Below are 19,334 nucleotides of genomic sequence, written 5' to 3'. Positions count from 1 at the left end.
ATGGGGCAGCCACAGCTTCTCTGGGCACTCTGTGCCAGGGCCTCAGCACCCTCACAGGGAAGAATTTCACTAAAAGAAAAAGAATTTCTTTAAAAAAATTTTCTTCTTTAATCCAAATTCATCCTCTTCCAGTTTAAAACTATTCAATCATGAGAGACAGGCCTTTCCTCTTGCATAACAATCTTGCACTTACACATGTTTTGATCAGATGGAAAAGACATTCAGATTTATTTATGGATTCTTGCCGCTGTGGTACATAATAGACAAAACTGACTTTTGCCTGGATATAAACTCACAGACCAGGGCAATTCCTGCAACCATCAAAGTTTTGAGTGCTGTATGTGCTGATGCAGACTGGCACATTTTAACAAAGGTGAATCTTTTCCCCAGTGAGGTTTCAACAACTTCTGTATTTTCTTTAAAGTGTTTCATGCAGTAAAGCTGTGGGTCTGTTGTCCAGACCTGTTGCCTTTAAAGAGCTCTGGGTTAAGCATAAGAATATTTGGTAAATGTAAAAAGCCCCTTTTTAAAGAGCAGAACTGGGACTGAGAAAGTTGGGTCTGTTCAGCCTGGAGAAGAGAAGGCTGCGTGGAGACCTCATAGCAGCCCTTCAGTATCTGAACGGTCCCTATAGGGATGCTGGGGAGTGACTCTTCATTAGGGACTGTAGTGATAGGACAAGGGGCAACCGGTTAAAACTTAAACAGGGGAAGTTTAGATTGGATATAAGGAAGAAATTCTTTCCTGTTAGGGTGGTGAGGCACTGGAATAGGTTGCCCAGGGAGGTTGTGAATGCTCCATCCCTGGCAGTGTTCAAGACCAGGTTGGACGAGGCCTTGGGTGTGAGGTGTCCCTGCCCATGGCAGGGGGGTTGGAACTAGATGATCTTAAGGTCCTTTCCAACCCTAACTATTCTATAATTCTATGAAAATGGGGGGAAAGTCAGTCTGCAGAACATGTGGGAGAAGTAGAATTCAGAGCAATTTCCAACGTTTTAAAAAATGGTAATTTACTTTCTGGAGTCCTGATGTGAAATCACTGGGTTTTGAAGTCAGAAAGGTATCACAGGCCTGCAGTTCAATAACTGATATCAGAAGGGAAAGATAGCTGTCTTGGAAATTTTGGGTAGAGTGGATACAAGAGCAGCATTGCACCATTCAGTAGCATGTCATTTAAATTTTCTTAATCAGCAGCAGATTTGGTAGAGCAAGAGGATAGTAATTTCTACTGTAAGCTTTCTGTTCAATGACACTGACAAATCGAAGGCCCTGCTATTCTCGTCCAACAAGAATGGTCATCTAGTCAGGGCTGTGCAAAGGCAGTCAGGTTTTCGCTTATCTGAGCAATGCCTTCAGGCTTTTTCAGCCCATAGCAGTATTGCAGAAGGCTCCTGTTGCTGAGCATCACCCTGTACCAAGGCAAAGCCAAAGTGATTTTACACAGAGTACAGTCCTCTTCTACCCTGGTGTGGAGATCTGATCTTTTAAACAGTGCCTGTATTTTCTCCTCTGAGTACAAGGAAACATGATCTTGAACAGGAAGAACACTTTCTTTTGTCTTTTTTTTTTTTTTTAGAAAAAGAAATCTACATGTTTTGTAATAAAAATTATGCAACTGACTGGAAATGGCTGCCTGATCAGCAACTGTTGTTTAGAAAACGTAACTCAGTGTTTTCCAGCTACTCAGTTACAAATGAGGCCAAAAGTTAATGACCTGTACAGATCTATAAAAGTTAATGATCTATAAAAAGGAACAGGAATGGTGGCATATAGTGTGGAAATTAATTTTATTTTAGTTTGTATTTTTTGTTTTTCTTAGTGCTATACTAAAAGGAAAAGTTCCTGAGTGAGAGACCAGTCTTTCTGAAGCACAGGAGGATTAAAAGATGAGGAGGAACTGAGCCAGAAAGACTGCACTCAGTGAAATCCAGAAAGCTTTCTTATATACTGTTTGTGGGGTTTGGCGTTTTGTGTTGAAAACCTACCAGGACTCCATAAACAACAAACAGTCCTTAGGGCATGTTAGACTAGCATGTAAGAATCTAAAATACAAATAAATACTTCATGTCTCTAGAAATATTAGTTGCATGTTTATATTTCGTGGGTTTCTCCAAAGAATGTGCTTAGTTCCTTAAGAAAATGGTTAATATAGGTGTTAATATTAGGCATTTGTCACTGAGAGTTTTGTGGATCGTTAGAAAAAAAGCCTTTTGGAAGGTGCTTTCAAGTTCTGCCTGTTGTATAAAGTGGCATATCAACGATGAAATTAATTTTGTATATATAGTAATAGCAGTATCTGTTGATCCTCAGATGGATGTTACCATTCAGCAAACAAAACAATGCCGTATGTGTTTTTAAGGGAGAAAAACAACTCAAAGTCGGTTGCTATGCTAGTTAATCCTGTATTTCACAACAGTTCATGACAGCAAGCACATTGGAAGAAAAAAAATAAAATCCCCTTGAAAAGAAGATTGTGTAAAGAAACTCCACAGAAAATAATCTTTAATATATTTGTAGCATTGTGACATGAGGAGCTCAGTTTGCTCAAAGTCGTCCTGCTGGTGCAGCCCAATAAACATGGGTTTTGCCTTCGCTAATTAAAGAACACAGGCTCTGCACTGACTTTGCAGTGAAGGATATCTGGGCTTATCTGGGTTTGTCTTGAGCTGATTTTAGCTTATTCAGTTGTGATAGCAGTTGTTCAGCAATCACCCCACTGGCTGCCTAAATGTGTTTTAGCTCTAATTCTTACTAGTAACAAGCACTTATTGAGCTATCTCTGACTCCAGACTAAAATGTGGTGTGGGAAAGGAGAATGCGGATGATATAGGGGTGGACAGACATCAGTGACTATAAAAACCATGGTGGTCAAGCAGCAGCCCCAGCACAAGTGCATCTTGGTCTTATGCAGGTAAATCCAGTTTTAGTGAACAGAGACACTGAATAACTGGGATCCAAACCAGTGGACTGTATTAAGAAAATACATTTAAACACAAGCAAATGTCAATACTTAGGAGGAAGGGACCCCTGCTATTTGAATTGAACTCTTCTCAACAAAGACCCTTGTGCACTAATGGATCACTGTGGCATTCCCCTCCTGTCTTGCTTGATTTTAAGCAAGAGAATAAAATTATGGGCTGCACATATAAGGTGGTCCATAACAAAATCTAAAGTTTGAAGAGCTAAGTGCACTGTATTGTGTGTTACAAACATACAGGAGATTTTGGTTATGGGCTTCATAATGCTTCTGTGTCAAGTTCAGTCTGAAAAGCTTTGTTAATAAAAAGCATCGAAGCCTTTTTGCAACAATTGCATAATTTATCTGTATAGATTGACTGCTGTGTTGCAAGAAAATTATTGGAGGCGATTGCAAGGACAGCCTCAGGAATCATGGGAGTGAATACAGGAACATGCATTTCTGGGCACAGAAAGCAGTGGCTGTTGCAGAGGACATCTTTAACTCCTAAAGCTTGAAAATGACACTGTTGCACCACACCATAGTGTTCCTGCTGTGGATGGGCTGTACTACATATAAAGGTAAGTTATTAAATGTAAATCTACATTTTAATCTAGGTAGCTGGTGACAATCAAGAGAAATGAACTGCAAAAACTGCACCATCTATTTTTTACAGAATTCCTTTCAGAAGTTTGACATAAGAGTTATAATTTAGACCTATAAACTATGCATTTGAGAATATTTGCCTTGTATTTCCTTGTACGAGCTTGTTTTTTTTGCCTTGTGCCTGAACTTAATGACTCTCATCAAGAACCTAACTTACTTACAAGCCATAACTCACTTAAAATGCATTAGTCCATATAAATTCCTTTGTATTTAAATTTAGCTACTATTATTTTGAATATATACTATTAAAAATGCGAAATACTGATTTGATTTTGAATCATAATACAACTCCTTAAAAATACAAGTACTTTAATATTTCAATAAGTTCTATCAGACAAAAAAAACATACTGCCTGAAGGAGGTCTTCACTGTATATATACCTTTATTAAAATAATCAGTTTTAAACTCTACGATTGATCCATTCAAATGTATTCATCATATTAAGATTATTCTCTCCCCTCTGCCTTTAAAAGTGCTTTTTTGTATATAATTTGTACCTTAAGAAAAAGAGATCCAACTTCCTTCATTTGGAACTAATTTTAGAAGTCTGGGACAAACAGATTTATTTGTAGAATTGAGAAAAACTGAGAATTGTGACTGCATGTCTAAAACTTTTTTCCAAGATAATGCTGGAAAAAACAGAAACTGTACTTTGAGAATTTCAGGTGCTTATTCATATTTTCAATTAAAACGTTTTCAGTTTGGTAACTTTTTTCAATGCAAAGACTGTAAAAATAGTGAAGACAATGATAATTTCTTAGAGCAAAGAGTTGGTGCTGTTTATTAGTATTGTATATTCCCAAATGGAGGGATGTCAGTAATTGAAATATTATTTAACTCCTGTGTACTGCCATTATTTGCAGCTGTCACTATTGTCCTATATCTATCAGTTAACAAGAATTTGTACATGGTTTCTGCTAGAATAGCATTGGAAACACCCACCCATCACTGATTTTGAAGAAATTGCTATTAGGGAAAAATAAGGACAAGAAGAAAATGGGAACATGCAGTCAAATAACAAGAATCTGTGCACAGCTTCTGCAGGAGCAGCCTGTAAAGACCCACCAATTGCTGACTTTGGAGAAATTGTTAGTGGGAATAAATCAGCATATAAGGAAGGTGACCGTGTGCAATATGTGTGCAACCCTGGATACACTTTATCAGGATCAGAATGGGTAACATGCTTTAAAAAAATCTGGGTACCTGGGCCACCAAAATGTTTGGGTAAGTGTAACTTTTATAATGATTCTGAAACTTCTACTTTGTTAGGTTTACAGTTGTTGCCAGATTACCAAATCTGGAATGGACCATAATTAATCCCTGGATTCAGTGCTGCTTAACTTGTGGATCTTGGCCTTTAGTGTTCTAAAACCATTTACACTCAGTTGTGTTTTTTATTGCAAGAATTTCTGAGCTGTCTGGAAGGTTACAAGCAGATAAACATTTTGCCTGTACTTCCAAGAACTTGTGCAACAAGGTACAGGTACTGACAATGGTGTCTGCCTCCTTCCACAATGATTACATTAGTTAAGACATCCTTTCATGTAGTTCCTAACTGTCCCACATATGTGGGAAGATTGCTGTTGTGGTAAGCTGCTTTGTAATCTTCCATTTTGTCCTTGCAGCTCCTTGATAGGAGACTTCTAACTGGGATAAAATTGGACATAATCCCGCAGATTTCATTAATTATTTCAAGGACTATAATCTCCCGAAGTCAGGCCTTCTTGACATCTTCGCTGCTGTTCCCAAAGTCTATAAATATGCTTGGAAGTAGTGGACATCATTGAAAAACTTCCTAAAACTAAGCATTCTGAATTAACTGTGATGGAGAATTGAATGTTTTAAGTCATCCGCGTTTTACTTTTAAAAATCACTGCTGAGTGATAACCAAGCTGGTTTTGAACTATCTTTGCTGAGGAGGTGCTTCACATAGTAAAAGCCACCAAATATTCATACTTCATAATTTTTAGTTTTTCTTGTTTCCTTCAGCACCGTGTACCATTACAAGACAGCAACTGGAAGCCCAAAATCTACTTCTCTCCAATGGACAAAGACGAGCATTTTTGATTCAAAGTGGTCAGTGGGAGATATTTGCATGCGTGACAGGATTTAAACTCGCATCCTCTCCTATCAAACAGTGTTTTGATGGGCATATTGAGCTTCCTTCCTGTATTTCTGGTAAATATGTGCCATACTTGAATAGAATTAATTGGTCAAATACATCTTCTCTATGATTTTGCAGTTGTTCATGTACATGAACTGCATCTGCCTGTGCTACCAGAGACTGTTTCTTCTATGGGAAATTGATTTTCCCACCACAAATGCACTCGCTGATGATAAGGTTGTGTGCAAACCCAGTGCAAGAAGGCAAGTCATCAAAATCAAAGATGCATGACGTGAGAGAATCTCTCCCTTCCTTCTTACTTAAACCAAACACAAAAGCAGATTTCAAATTATGGTTATAATGTATGTTTCCAAATTTGCTCATCAGGAATAAATCTTTTGGTTTCTACAATTGTATAATTTCTTGATTTTTTTCTCATTTTATTTTTGTGCCTTCTTTGAGTAACAGGAGTACAAATGATGTGATGCCATAAGTGAAGACATCTATTGTAAGAAATGTTGAAGGATCTGTAATTCAGTTGCTAAAACATTACCAATGCAAGTGGTATCTTATAAGCAGAAGTTCATTTAGTGGTAGAATGAAGTGTTTTCAGAAATGGAGATAGCTCAACAAAGGACAAATGAGATGACTGATGTGCACAAAGTGCCAAACATACCTACTTTCAAGCTGCACAGTTCTGATGACACACGTTTTCAAGGAACTCTCTGCAGGAATCAGTCTTCCCTTAAGGAACTGTACATTTCTAAGAGTGAAAGATAAATGTAACCTTTTCTACATTTCTAAGAGTGACAGATAAATGTAACCTTTTCTTTGCCCTAAGAAACATCTTCTTAACAATTCCATGCAGTTATGTTCAATATACAATGAAAATAAAAACTTACATAGTAAGTATAAACATGTTCTTCAAATTAGCAAATATTTCTGCTCACTAAAACATCTATATGGTGGAAAAAGCACACTCATTCTATTGTATATCACATTAGCACAAGCATCAGCTCTCCGTATCTTTTGATAAAATGCCATGTGGAAATACCTCTCTTTTCAGATGTTACGTGTGGAGCTGCACCTGAAATTCCCCATGCGTACATCACAAGCACCCAACAGGAGAGGTATCTGCCCGGTGCCAGAGTGCACTTTGAATGCGAAAGCAATTTTCAGATGATGGGTGGAAATTATGTCACGTGTACAAATGGAGAATGGTCACAGGCACCAACTTGCAAAGGTAGGAATCCGTGCTTTGGTATCGCCTGTTAGCACAGAGGGGACAGTTTCCCTAAACGCTTCCTCTGTAGAAAGACACATGAGAGCTCCTCTGTCCTGTCCAAACCCGCCAGGGAGCACCTGAATGGAAGAAGCAGTAAGGGAGGGAAGCACTTGTTCTTCTCCAGGGCTCTGCTCTGACCGATGCGGATCCCAGCAGAGACTCAGATCTAAACCATGGCAGATCTGCTGGGGCCATGAAGTGGGAAGAGTGCTCCCGTGACAAGGAACCATCAGGAGCTGTGCTCCTGTCCCCTGCCCAAGTCTGTGGCTGCGCAGGATGAACAAGAGCTCCTTGGCTTCAGCACACCTCCGTGGAGCTGACTGCGCTCACCCATCCCTGAGCAGCGCTGATGAGCTCATCCAGTGCTGCCACTCCTCCAGAGCTCTGAGCTCCGCAGAGCGCCAGCTTGGTGCTGCCCTGTGATTTCCAGGCATTCCAGGGCTCCCTGGGGAGGGACATGGGTGCGCAGGAAGGCCGGTGTGGCTTCTCGTGCAGCCAGGTGTAGCTACAGAAACACTGGCTGTTTCTGGAAGCTGTCACTGACCCTGCCTTCTCCTGAGGGTCCCAGAAAGAGAGTTCTCTGTCACTCCATTGCTACCTCCACAGTGAGTTCCTGGAGCTGTGACCCACCTGAGGCAGAGAATCCCGGCAGAAATCGGAGCAAGGGTGCAGAGGGGAACAGCTCAACCCCTGCAGCCGTGACTGCAGCCGTGTCTCGTTTCAGATGTGACGTGTAAACCTCCTCCTGAAATCGCTGGCGGGAAAGTTCAAGGTGTTAAGAAGTCGAGGTACTTGCCTGGGGAGAACGCTCGCTACCAGTGCTGGCGAGGTTTTGAGATGACCGGGGCTCCCACCGTGGTGTGTCAGAACGGGACCTGGACAGAGCTGCCAACGTGCACAGGTGATTCCTCTCTCTTTCCATGTAGTCGCCTGTGGGCGAGACTGTCCTGGAGCTGACGCCGGGGCATTTACTTTCCCATTTCTGTCCCGTTGCTGTGCGCAGACCCAACGTATCTGGCGCAGACCCGACGTACCTGGTGCTCCCAGGAAAAAGCCCTTCGGTGGGCTCTGTTCAGATGAGGTTTCCAGCCGTGAGACCCAAGTGGCTTCAGTCGATAGGGACACATCTGGAGAATTACCGTGGGGCTGGGAGCGGTTGCTGGCCAGGCCTGATTTTGAGAGGCAGCCCTTGACTTCCTGGGCTTTCTCTCTGATTGACTGGGAATTTCCTTCCAGGGGAAGGTGGGAAATGTGGCTCGCCTCCGGTTATTGAAAATGGAGACCTTCTGTCCTTCCCCATGCAAGAATACCCGGAGGGTGCAACTTTGGAATACAAATGCCCAGACTTCTACGTCCTGGAAGGATCTCCGTCTATCACCTGCACTGATGGGCAGTGGACAAGCCCCCCAGTTTGCTTAGGTAGGCTGAAGCATGTGCTGTGTGGCCAGAGGCTGTGGGACTGCACCTGTTGGAGCCCGAGGGCAGAACCTGTGCGGCAGCGCGTGCGCTGGGGCTGCAATGAAGTAGGGCAGAGCAGCAACGAGTCCTCCCTTTGCCCACAAGGAGCTGCTCCCTGACTTCAGGTCTTGCAGTGCCCTCTGCTGCCTGCCAGGCGAGCGGGTTCAAGAGGAGGGGAGTTTGGCTGAGCCCTCCTGTGTGAGGGGATCTCCACCTGTGTGCTGGGCCCCTGAGTGCACCCGAGCTGGGGAAGCTGCTACGGCCAACTGGCAGTGAGCGCGGAGGGTGGGTCTGAGTGCAAGGCACTGCTGGGGAAACGCAGGGTCATGTCCATGGCACAATCACAGGAAACGGACGTAGGGAAGTTGCGGGCAGAAGGGAAGGACAGATGGAGGAAAAGACACAGGAGGTTCGTTGAGGACCTTCCCACCCCTGCTTCGATCTTGCACTGTGTGACTGGACTGCCAGCGGGAAAGGGCTTCACCAGAGCTTTGTGTGGGCTCTCAGCCACAGTCTCTGTGCCTTTAGGTCGGATGTAAATGTCTTTGCTGTGTAACACAGGGTCAGAGCAAAGAGTTGAAAGTCTTTTTTGGTGCAAAGAACTTCTGTAGGCTCTGGGGGGAAAATGCTACATGTGGTGAGTCTGCACGGAACGTTGACACTCTTCTTTTGCCTTTTCAAGTGGCCTGTACAGCATCTGAAGAAGACATGGGCAGAAACAATATTGAGCTGAAATGGACCAGGGGAAGCAAGCTGTATTCCAGATCGGGTGACTTTGTTGAATTTCAGTGTAAAAGAGGCTATATGGAGGACCCAGCCTCTTCCCCATTCAGAGTAGAGTGTTTGGAGGGGACATTAGAATATCCCCGGTGCAAGCCAGCAAGTAAGTCACCTCCACTTCGGGCAGAGCTTAAGTGCAGTGCTACTGCATTTTCAGTGCTGAAGCCAAGGGCAAAGCCTTTAGGTTTCCTGGGAGAATTCCTAGTGGGGAACCAGGGTGTGGGAGCATCCTGCAAACTTCAGTGCTGTTGATGGCTGTACCTGAGCTGGAAAGACTGTCTGGCAGAGGGCCCTGGGGCTTGTGCCAGAGCAGCATCATTTCCAGAGCATTGGTTATCCATTATGAGGTCTACAGGCAAATAATGAAAGTACTTTTTTCAGGAGACTGTAGACTAAATGAAAGGTTGATGGAAAGGAACCACATTCAACTGCAGTCATCAAGGCAGCCGAGCCCCTCTACCTTCCACAACGGGGAGTATATTTTGTTTGAATGCAAATGGTGGTACCGGCAAGTTTCACACCCTGAGAAATTTAGAGCTGTGTGCCAGGATGGAGTGATCTCGTATCCTACGTGTGAATGTAAGTGCTCGGTGCCCAGGACACAGCAGGGCTGCATGAGGAAGCTTTGCTGAAATTACCTGTCCACTGCTCTGAGGAGCCCCAGTGGTGTGTGTCAGGCTTGGTCTTCAGGCTTTTTCCTCTTGTCTCTCTTCCAGACGCAGGGGTTTTTGGATGAATGGAAGTGGCACAAAGGATTCCAGCTCTGGCAATGAAGGATCTCCACCAACCTTGTGATTTGAGCTTAATTTTTCCTGGCAAATCCCATTCTCTTGTGTTTTCTTTGCAGCTTAGTCAATGTTCCGTCTTGGAATTTGTCATGGCTTTTATGATTAGATGATTGCTTTTACATTTTATTCACATCCTTTTTACGTAAATGTATTTACATTTTGTAAATGTGTTTACATTTTGCTTATCCAAATGGTTGTGTTTGCGTTTTATTCATTCTTCATTGATCTCATTGTTAGTTTTATTAACCATCGTGTCCTGAAATGGGCTGGCTTTGGTGGCATACGGAGACAGGAATTAAAGCCTGCAGGTACTTTGATCATTAGCAAGTAGAGTGCATTTGGCCTTATCCTAGCTCCTAACTTCAACTCCATTCACTTCCCCAAAAACTGTCCTAGGGTCATGGCAGAGGTGAGTGTTCTGACCACTTGATCAGGAAGAGGAAGTATGTGGAGTCTACTTTAAATCACTCAGGGAATTCTCTAGATCACAGACCCAGTTCTTATGGGTCACTTGAGCCTACCTGACATTTGATGGAAGGGCAAAATATTGGGATGCAAGTAATGGCGATGGCTGGATAGGAGTGGGGTTGACTTCTTGGTCCAGGTCTTGGATGGGCCAATCTGCACAGTGCACAGCTCCATCTGCTGTTCGCTAACAAGGAAGACCTATCTGAGGATGTAGAAATCAGTGGCAACCTTGGATGTGGTGACCATGCATTCATTTATTTTGTGATTCATGGGAGAGAGAGCAAAGCAGGTAGCTGAGTAAATCATGTACCTTAGGAGAGCAGATTTTGGCTTATTTGGGAAACAAGTAGATGGGATTGCTTGGGAGAGTGGTAGAAGAGTCCAGAAAAGCTTACAAGTCTTTGAAGGACAGAATCTTCCAAGAACAAAAATATTCAATTCTGGCAGTCAGGAGGAAAACAATATTTATCAGGACTCTGCCTTGACTAATCAGGGACATGTAGATCTTTGAAGGAGAAATCAGTGTACAGGCTAAAAAAGGAATTACAAGTTCAACTGTCTATGGCATTGACAGCCTATATGAATAGTGCTAAGAAAGCTGAAACTTCCCTAGAATGAACTTGCAAGGGCCATCAAGGGTTCAAAGAAGATATTCTATCACTACACTGGCATTAAAACAATAAAAATGTGACCTGTCACTATATGAGATAGGTGATTTGCTGACAGCAGCCCCACATGGAGCTCAAGTACTCGATGCATCCTTTGCCTCAGTGTTTATCAACAAGATGCTGTCTTCATTTCTGTAATCCACCCCATCCTGTCCTCTGCTCACAGATGAACATCCAGTGTTATGTGTACATGCAGCGGGTTTGTGTCGCTAAAGGACCTCAGAGGCTTGGGCACACTCACTGAGAGCTGTTTTGCTGTGGCAGTGTCCTCAGCAATATGGTGCTGAGGATGTAATGCTCACAGGGATGCTCACAGGGATAGCAACCTTAGGCCCCAAAGTAAGCAAAAGCATTTGCGTTCTTTGAAATATGTTTTAGGTTAGTGTTGTTTCTCTCTGTATCTAGTGAGGATGCATGTGAGAGCAGCAGAAGTGAAATTAAAAAAAGGCTATTTAAGTTACCTTTTCTTCTGTGGTAACAGATTTAAGAATTAGATTGCCAAATCATATTCAGTTAGTTCCTGTCTCAGTATTTTACCTTAGTGCACAATAGAATTCCTTCCTTCTTAAGAAAACAGGCAAAGTATGATCACTTTTGATTATATGTTTTAATAAATTAAGGTAGCATAAGTTTTGCTAATGGAATGAAATATTAATGGCTTAATTAAAGAGACAGTATGGATTTAACAACTTTCATGGTCAGTAATTTTTTTTTTCTTTAATCTTTATTTTTTGTCTTAGGATGCTCTTTCTCTTTTGCATGCTTGCTTAGTGAAAATCAGGGTACAGAGGTTCTCTTCATATAAAATCTTACATGTTTTTCCTCTGGTTTGTTGAGGTTTGGGGGCTGGAATAGAAAGGCAGTTTATGTTATAAATGTAAGTATCTCTTTTGTATCTTTCTAGTTCTGTTACAATGGTATGTATTTTTGTATGCATCTTATTTTATAAAACAAACACCCTCAATAATCTAACTAGTAGGTCTCTCCATCAGCCAGCATTTTATCTGACAATATTATTTTCCTTATTTTCACAGAAATAGAGATATCTATATTGCACTGTTGAAGCTGGTGTATACTCTTTTAAGGAAAACAGTGTGATATTTACTTCCTTTATCAAAAGGAGGTGGAAGTCACCATTTCCCAGATGGTGGAAGCATATCTATTTTCAAGACAATCAGCATCACTCAAATAATCTCAAATTTATACCAAATAGTGACTGTACTTTTTTTTTATAATCGTGATAAATGAGGAGGGAGTTTTGCATGTTTATAGGTAATATTTCCATCTGATAATCTGATGGAGAATTTGAGCTATTCTTGATTGATATTTTGCTGGCTGTCTGACAAGTTGACTGATGCCAGCAAAGAGCTCTTTACTTTGTGATCATCTTGACTTAGTTGTTTTATGCAGGTGTACGGATGGATGCCATATAGCACTGCAGACGCTATTGCTGTTGACGCTTGGTTGCAGATGTAATACATTAAGATTGATTTAGTTGCATTTCATTCACATTGAAATAAGGAATATTCCTTCATTCTTTTTTTCTGTCAGAATTTCTAGAATTCCAAATATTTTTTTTTTCTTTTTCTCCTTTAATTTTTAGGTAGAAACACTTTCATACACGTCTAAGACCAGAAAGGAGAAGACTGAAGTTCTTTCTTTAAGCTTCAGCAGGAAGCAGGTGAAATTTCTCAGCATGATCATGGGACAAACACCTCGGGGCTGTGAACTGCTGTCTACCCAGAACTCCCTTTGAAAGCAGTGGGACTGTTAGACTAACATACCATATCCACATTTAATACCATTCAGCTGTGACATATCACTGTGAACCTAGGAAGAGCAGAGCAATGGAAGTCTACTTCCAGGATGGTGGAAGGTGTGCCTTCCGTATTTCCGCACAAGGTGTGCCAACAGCTCCAAATCACGAACTGAGAACATATTTTCAGATGTGTTACAAGAAGAACTGAAAAGGCACAATGTGTTTTAGTGCACTAGATGTTATAGATGTATAACATTTACAGAAAATGAAGCTTATTTTTGGCAGTAAACAAAACCAGATTCTTCATAGGCTGTTTTAAAACTAGAAGACAAATTACCTTTGCATTCTGGTGGTCATGACTAGTTTCCTTGCCTACAAATTACTCTTCATCCTGAAGAAGGCTGGTTAGCCTAAAAAAGGGGAGCTCAGAGGGGATATCATCAATATCTCTAAACACCTGAAGGGAGGGTGCAGAGAAGACGGACCCAGACTCCTTTCAGGGGGCCAGGACAAGAGGCAATGGACACAGACTGAAACACAGATTCCTTCTGAAATTCAGGAAATACTTCTCTTGCCTAGGGAGGTTGTGGAGTCTCCTTCCTTGGAGATATTCAGGAGCACTCTGGACATGGTCCTGGACAGCCTACTCCAGGTGACCCTGCCTGAGAATGAGGGCTGATGACCTCCAGAGGTCCATCCTGTGATTTGTGAATGCTTGTGCTCAGGGACAGAACTGTGAAGCCTATCATTTGCCTACTCGAGTATAAAGCATGGTGCTGTGGCTTTCTCAGACAAGCACAGAATTATGATTGTGTGCAGCATTTTGACTGTTCATTTGTTAATGAACTAAACCCTATTCTGTCTCAGTCTTCTGAACAGCCTGAGCAAATTGCAGCATCCATCCTAAGTGAAAGAAAACCACCAAACTATTTGACTGATCAGTGTTTCCCAATGCCATTTTTTATTACATTATAAAATACAAGACAGTCTCTAGAGTGAAAGAAAATCAACGGCTGTACATTTAGGTGGTGTGGTCCACTTCTTCCCTATTTCACAGGTAATAACCAGCCATCTGGTAACAACAAAAAGGGGTTCCACTGATAACTAGATTCGTAACTCTTCCTGCGTTTTCCTCTATGGATACATGAGGTTCCTGGGAACCTTTCATATGCTGTCTCTGAAAATGACCAGACAGCAGATGTGAATGAGAATAGCCTTTGTTTGTGTGACTGAACCATTTGTAACACTTTGGCTGCTCATATTGGTTAATTGAGTGCAAAAATGTCAATCAAAGATCTGTGTAATCTATGGGTTCATTTGCTGCTGAAATTTAGACTGAGATAACCAGCAGTAGAAGCAAATTTCTGCTGGACTCTCACTTGCTGTCTGCACTACCATAACAAAGCACTATTTCTCTTTTCAATAAGATTAATATAAAGCAACTCCTTTATTTTATTAATAACAGAAGACATCTCTTGGGCACAAGTAAGCTTTATGCATTTTGTAGATTGGAAACCAAAGCATGGATCTGAGATATTCTGTCACGGCCACACTGTGTGCATCCACGCCAAGAACTGCATCACGGTCATCGCAGCCAGAACCCTGTCCTCACTGTCTGTTTTAGAAAAGAAATCAAACTGTTCTTGAGATCCTGCATCCTGAAACTGGTATTTATCAGTAACCTGAGTAAAGCCATAAAATTACCTTAATTTTCCTTAATTCTGCTTTGCATATTAAAGTATCAAGTTCCTTATTCATTTCTCACATGTATGCTCGCACCCACAAAATAAATACTGAACTGTGACACTGAATAAAGGACTGAATTTTTAATTCACTGGTGGTAGGGAAACTACTCATCTGAACACTATTCTTGCAGTGAGAAAAACACATCCTTGTTTACCAGAAAGTTTATGGTTACAGCCAAAGAAAGTAATTCCATTGTATCTTTTTGCCAGAGGCAGGGAAAGAGGGGAGAAAATGATGGTGGTGGTGTATTTGGCTTTTATGTTTCTTTGTTTGCTTCTAACTTCCTAACTTCACAGGGATTTTACATTGGCTGATGTGCTGTCACTGGTATTCTCAAGAAAACAGAGTTGCAGCTGGATTCCCAAAATGCCTCACAATAAAAGGAGCTGCAATGAGGTGGCAGTAGGGCAGTGCTCTGCTCTCCTTCCAAGGCAGTAAGACTCGCTTTAAAAGTGTGAGGACTCCCAGCAACGTCGCTTCAGTGCAGCAGTACAGGAGGTGCTCAGAAGAGTCTTTGCATTTGTACAACTTGGATTTCATGATGGTTTTTTTTTACTTGGACTTTTCAGTACAGGTGAGTTAGCTGATCACAATCCTGTTTCTCACTGTATTATCTGTATTCATAATAATGGTTAATATTGTTCATGTTCGTACTGTCAAGCTTTCTTCTCATTCTGTTACTAACACTGCATACAGTTTTCTTGTATTTCCACCAGGTCGCCAGCTCTGCTCTTTGTCTATAGCCAGGGTAGGATGTTCATCATTAACAGCAATGAATTTAAATCCCTATTTCAAATACTCTTCCTCACAATTTTGGGTTTTTTTTTGATCGATTTCCTGTCAGGTGTGATTAGAGAAACAGTGTCTTTTACCTCATAATGTGGCTCATGAAGAGTTTTTATTAGAAGCATCAGATTTGTCACTTTCTTGTTTGCTCGTGTGTTATCTTCTGTGTTGTTGAAACTAAATATAATCCACAAAATAAACTTAAATGGGCACATATAAACTACAGTGCATTGCAATACGCTGAAGGTGAATGAATGAGTGAGGGTGCCGCTGTGAACAGCTCTGCACTGTGGAGCACCTGATCTCCCCCATCAGCACCATATGTGACATGGAACCCTCTCACATGCAGACCAAGTGAAATCACCAATGCGAAATCTTTTTTTTTTCTTTGGAAAAAAATAATTATAAATAGAAGTTTTAATATTTTCTTCATGCAACTCATTGGATCAAATTCCAAACCCCACGCAGTGCCTATTCCCCACTTTGGAGCCCATTGTTCTAAATGACATTCAGTGTCAATTTATTTGCTCTTAAGCAGAAGGACTCCCTCCCCTCCAGGTCCTCACAAGAAAAGACCTGTCTGTGCTCACAAAGTCAGGTCAACTTTGCTATCTTCACATCACAATCTAAGACAGTATGTCCAGATCTTTGGTTATGAGACGGTCAAAGCAGAGATTTAGCTGTTTTGAAATATCCACTAGCATCCAGCAAAGGAAACAACAAAGGTATTTCTTTTTTTCTTCGCAGAGAAATCAGCCTGTACTAATACTCCACATGAATAATAAAGAGTTAAATTCCTGTCTCCGTACGCCACCGAAGCCAGCTTATTTCAGGACAAGATGGTTAATAAAACTAACAATGAGATCAATACAGACTGGATAAAATGCAAACACAACCATTTGGGTGGCCAAAATGGAAACAAGTGCAAACACAATTATCTGATCATAAAAAACATAGCATATTCCAAGATGGAACATTGACTAAGCTGCAAAGAAAACACAAGAGAATGGGATTTGCCAGGAAAATTAAGCTCAAATCACGAGGTCGGCTTAGGAATCCTTAACTGCCAGAGCTTTTGTGCCACTTCCATTCATCCAAAAACCCCTGCATCTGGAAGAGAGACAAGAGGAAAAAGCCTGAAGACCAAGCCTGACACACACCATTGGGGCTCCTCAGAGCAGTGGACAGGTAATTTCAGCAAAGCTTCCTCATGCAGCCCTGCTGTGTCCTGGGCACCGAGCACTTACATTCACACGTAGGATACGAGATCACTCCATCCCGGCACATGGCTCTAAATTTCTCAGGGTGTGAAACTTGCCGGTACCACCATTTGCATTCAAACAAAATATACTCCCCAGTGACGAAGGTAGAGGACCTCAACCACCTTGATGACTGCAGCTGAATGTGGTTCCTTTCCATCAACCTTTCATTCAGTCTACAGTCTCCTGAAAAAAGTACTTTCATTATTTGCCTGTAGACCTCATAATGGATAACCAATGCTCTGGAAATGATGGCCCTCTGCTAGCTCAGGTACAGCCATCAACAGCACTACCCTTCACTGCCTGAAGCTTGCAGGATGCTCCCACACCCTGGTTCCCCACTAGGAATTCTCCCAGGAAACCTAAAGGCTTTGCCCTTGGCTTCAGCACTGAAAATGCAGTAGCACTGCACTTAAGCTCTGCCCGAAGTGGAGGTGACTTACTTGCTGGCTGGCACCGGGGATATTCTAATGTCCCCTCCAAACACTCTACTCTGAATGGGGAAGAGGCTGGGTCCTCCATATAGCCTCTTTTACACCGAAATTCAATGAAGTCACCCGATCTGGAATATAGCTTTCTTCCCCTGGTCCATTTCAGCTCAATATTGTTTGTGCCCATGTCTTCTTCAGATGCTGTACAGGCCACTTGAAAAGGCAAAAGAAGAGTGTCATCATTCCGTGCAGACTCACCACATGTAGCATTTCCCCCCCCGCCCAGCACATGCTTCAGCCTACCTAAGCAAACTGGGGGGCTTGTCCACTGCCCATCAGTGCAGGTGATAGACGGAGATCCTTCCAGGACGTAGAAGTCTGGGCATTTGTATTCCAAAGTTGCACCCTCCGGGTATTCTTGCATGGGGAAGGACAGAAGGTCTCCATTTTCAATAACCGGAGGCGAGCCACATTTCCCACCTTCCCCTGGAAGGAAATTCCCAGTCAATCAGAGAGAAAGCCCAGGAAGTCAAGGGCTGCCTCTCAAAATCAGGCCTGGCCAGCAACCGCTCCCAGCCCCACGGTAATTCTCCAGATGTGTCCCTATCAACTGAAGCCACTTGGGTCTCACGGCTGGAAACCTCATCTGAACAGAGCCCACCGAAGGGCTTTTTCCTGGGAGCACCAGGTACGTCGGGTCTGCGCCAGATACGTTGGGTCTGCGCACAGCAACGGGACAGAAATGGGAAAGTAAATGCCCCGGCGTCAGCTCCAGGACAGTCTCGCCCACAGGCGACTGCATGGAAAGAGAGAGGAATCACCTGTGCACGTTGGCAGCTCTGTCCAGGTCCCGTTCTGACACACTACAGTGGGAGCCCCGGTCATCTCAAAACCTCGCCAGCACTGGTAGCGAGCGTTCTCCCCAGGCAAGTACCTCGACTTCTTAACACCTTGAACTTTCCCGCCAGCGATTTCAGGAGGAGGTTTACACGTCACATCTGAAACGAGACACGGCTGCAGTCACGGCTGCAGGGGTTGAGCTGTTCCCCTCTGCACCCTTGCTCCTATTTCTGCTGGGATTCTCTGCCTCAGGTGGGTCACAGCTCCAGGAACTCACTGTGGAGGTAGCAATGGAGTGACAGAGAACTCTCTTTCTGGGACCCTCAGGAGAAGGCAGGGTCAGTGACAGCTTCCAGAAACAGCCAGTGTTTCTGTAGCTACACCTGGCTGCACGAGAAGCCACACCGGCCTTCCTGCGCACCCATGTCCCTCCCCAGGGAGCCCTGGAATGCCTGGAAATCACAGGGCAGCACCAAGCTGGCGCTCTGCGGAGCTCAGAGCTCTGGAGGAGTGGCAGCACTGGATGAGCTCATCAGCGCTGCTCAGGGATGGGTGAGCGCAGTCAGCTCCACGGAGGTGTGCTGAAGCCAAGGAGCTCTTGTTCATCCTGCGCAGCCACAGACTTGGGCAGGGGACAGGAGCACAGCTCCTGATGGTTCCTTGTCACGGGAGCACTCTTCCCACTTCATGGCCCCAGCAGATCTGCCATGGTTTAGATCTGAGTCTCTGCTGGGATCCGCATCGGTCAGAGCAGAGCCCTGGAGAAGAGCAAGCGTTTCCCTCCCTTACTGCTTCTTCCATTCAGGTGCTCCCTGGCGGGTTTGGACAGGACAGAGGAGCCCTCATGCGTCTTTCTACAGAGGGAGGCCTAAATGGCAGCCTCTGGGGAAACAGCAGCATCGTACAGCAGAATGACAGAGCAGCACATTTTAGGCTCTGCTTCTCCAAGACATTTTTGGCACTGATGAAAAGATCCCCAGTATTTCTAGAAGCATTAAGCTAAAGTAAAGTGACGCTCAAGGAAGGAATAGCAAGTACTAAGCTGTGGTACACAAAGTGAAGAGGAGTACAAATGGTAAAGTCTTTAGCGTTTAGGGAAACTGTCCCCTCTGTGCTAACAGGCGATACCAAAGCACGGATTCCTACCTTTGCAAGTTGGTGCTTGTGACCATTCTCCATTTGTACACGTGATATAATTTCCACCCATCATCTGAAAATTGCTTTCGCATTCAAAGTGCACTCTGGCACCGGGCAGATACCTCTCCTGTTGAGTGCCTGTGATGTACGCATGGGGAATTTCAGGTGCAACTCCACAAGTAACATCTGAAAAGAGTAGTAGAG

The 19,334-nt window shown here is 43.1% G+C and overlaps 2 protein-coding genes across 4 annotated transcripts in view; one reads left to right on the top strand and one right to left on the bottom strand.

The window, feature by feature from the left end:
• The window catches only part of F13B (coagulation factor XIII B chain), a 323,209-nt gene that overhangs the window by 13,263 nt on the left and 290,612 nt on the right, over positions 1-19,334 (top strand). Inside the window, exons 12-18 of the mRNA XM_061465357.1 lie at positions 4,657-4,845; positions 5,611-5,799; positions 6,792-6,968; positions 7,735-7,911; positions 8,247-8,429; positions 9,151-9,351; positions 9,630-9,827. Coding sequence (XP_061321341.1) covers positions 4,657-4,845; positions 5,611-5,799; positions 6,792-6,968; positions 7,735-7,911; positions 8,247-8,429; positions 9,151-9,351; positions 9,630-9,827 — 1,314 coding nt within the window. The remainder of the gene's footprint in view (positions 1-4,656; positions 4,846-5,610; positions 5,800-6,791; positions 6,969-7,734; positions 7,912-8,246; positions 8,430-9,150; positions 9,352-9,629; positions 9,828-19,334) is intronic.
• The window catches only part of CFH (complement factor H), a 30,293-nt gene continuing 27,343 nt past the window's right edge, over positions 16,385-19,334 (bottom strand). For 2 of the 3 annotated variants that reach the window (XM_061465539.1, XM_061465541.1), the window contains 6 exons: positions 19,140-19,316; positions 17,975-18,151; positions 17,457-17,639; positions 17,166-17,366; positions 16,711-16,908; positions 16,385-16,573 (listed from right to left, as the gene is read on the bottom strand). In XM_061465539.1, coding sequence (XP_061321523.1) covers positions 16,554-16,573; positions 16,711-16,908; positions 17,166-17,366; positions 17,457-17,639; positions 17,975-18,151; positions 19,140-19,316 — 956 coding nt within the window. In that variant the 3' untranslated portion in view covers positions 16,385-16,553. The remainder of the gene's footprint in view (positions 16,574-16,710; positions 16,909-17,165; positions 17,367-17,456; positions 17,640-17,974; positions 18,152-19,139; positions 19,317-19,334) is intronic. The other variant, XM_061465540.1, reaches the window with a different exon arrangement.

The sequence above is a fragment of the Pezoporus flaviventris genome, unplaced genomic scaffold (genome assembly GCF_033815535.1).
Source record: "Pezoporus flaviventris isolate CSIRO_AGI_PZ_B2104156 unplaced genomic scaffold, CSIRO_AGI_Pfla_v1 ptg000040l, whole genome shotgun sequence".
NCBI classification, from domain to species: domain Eukaryota; kingdom Metazoa; phylum Chordata; class Aves; order Psittaciformes; family Psittacidae; genus Pezoporus; species Pezoporus flaviventris.
Note: the sequence above shows the minus strand (reverse complement) of the source record. Positions and strands in the feature narration are given on the sequence as shown.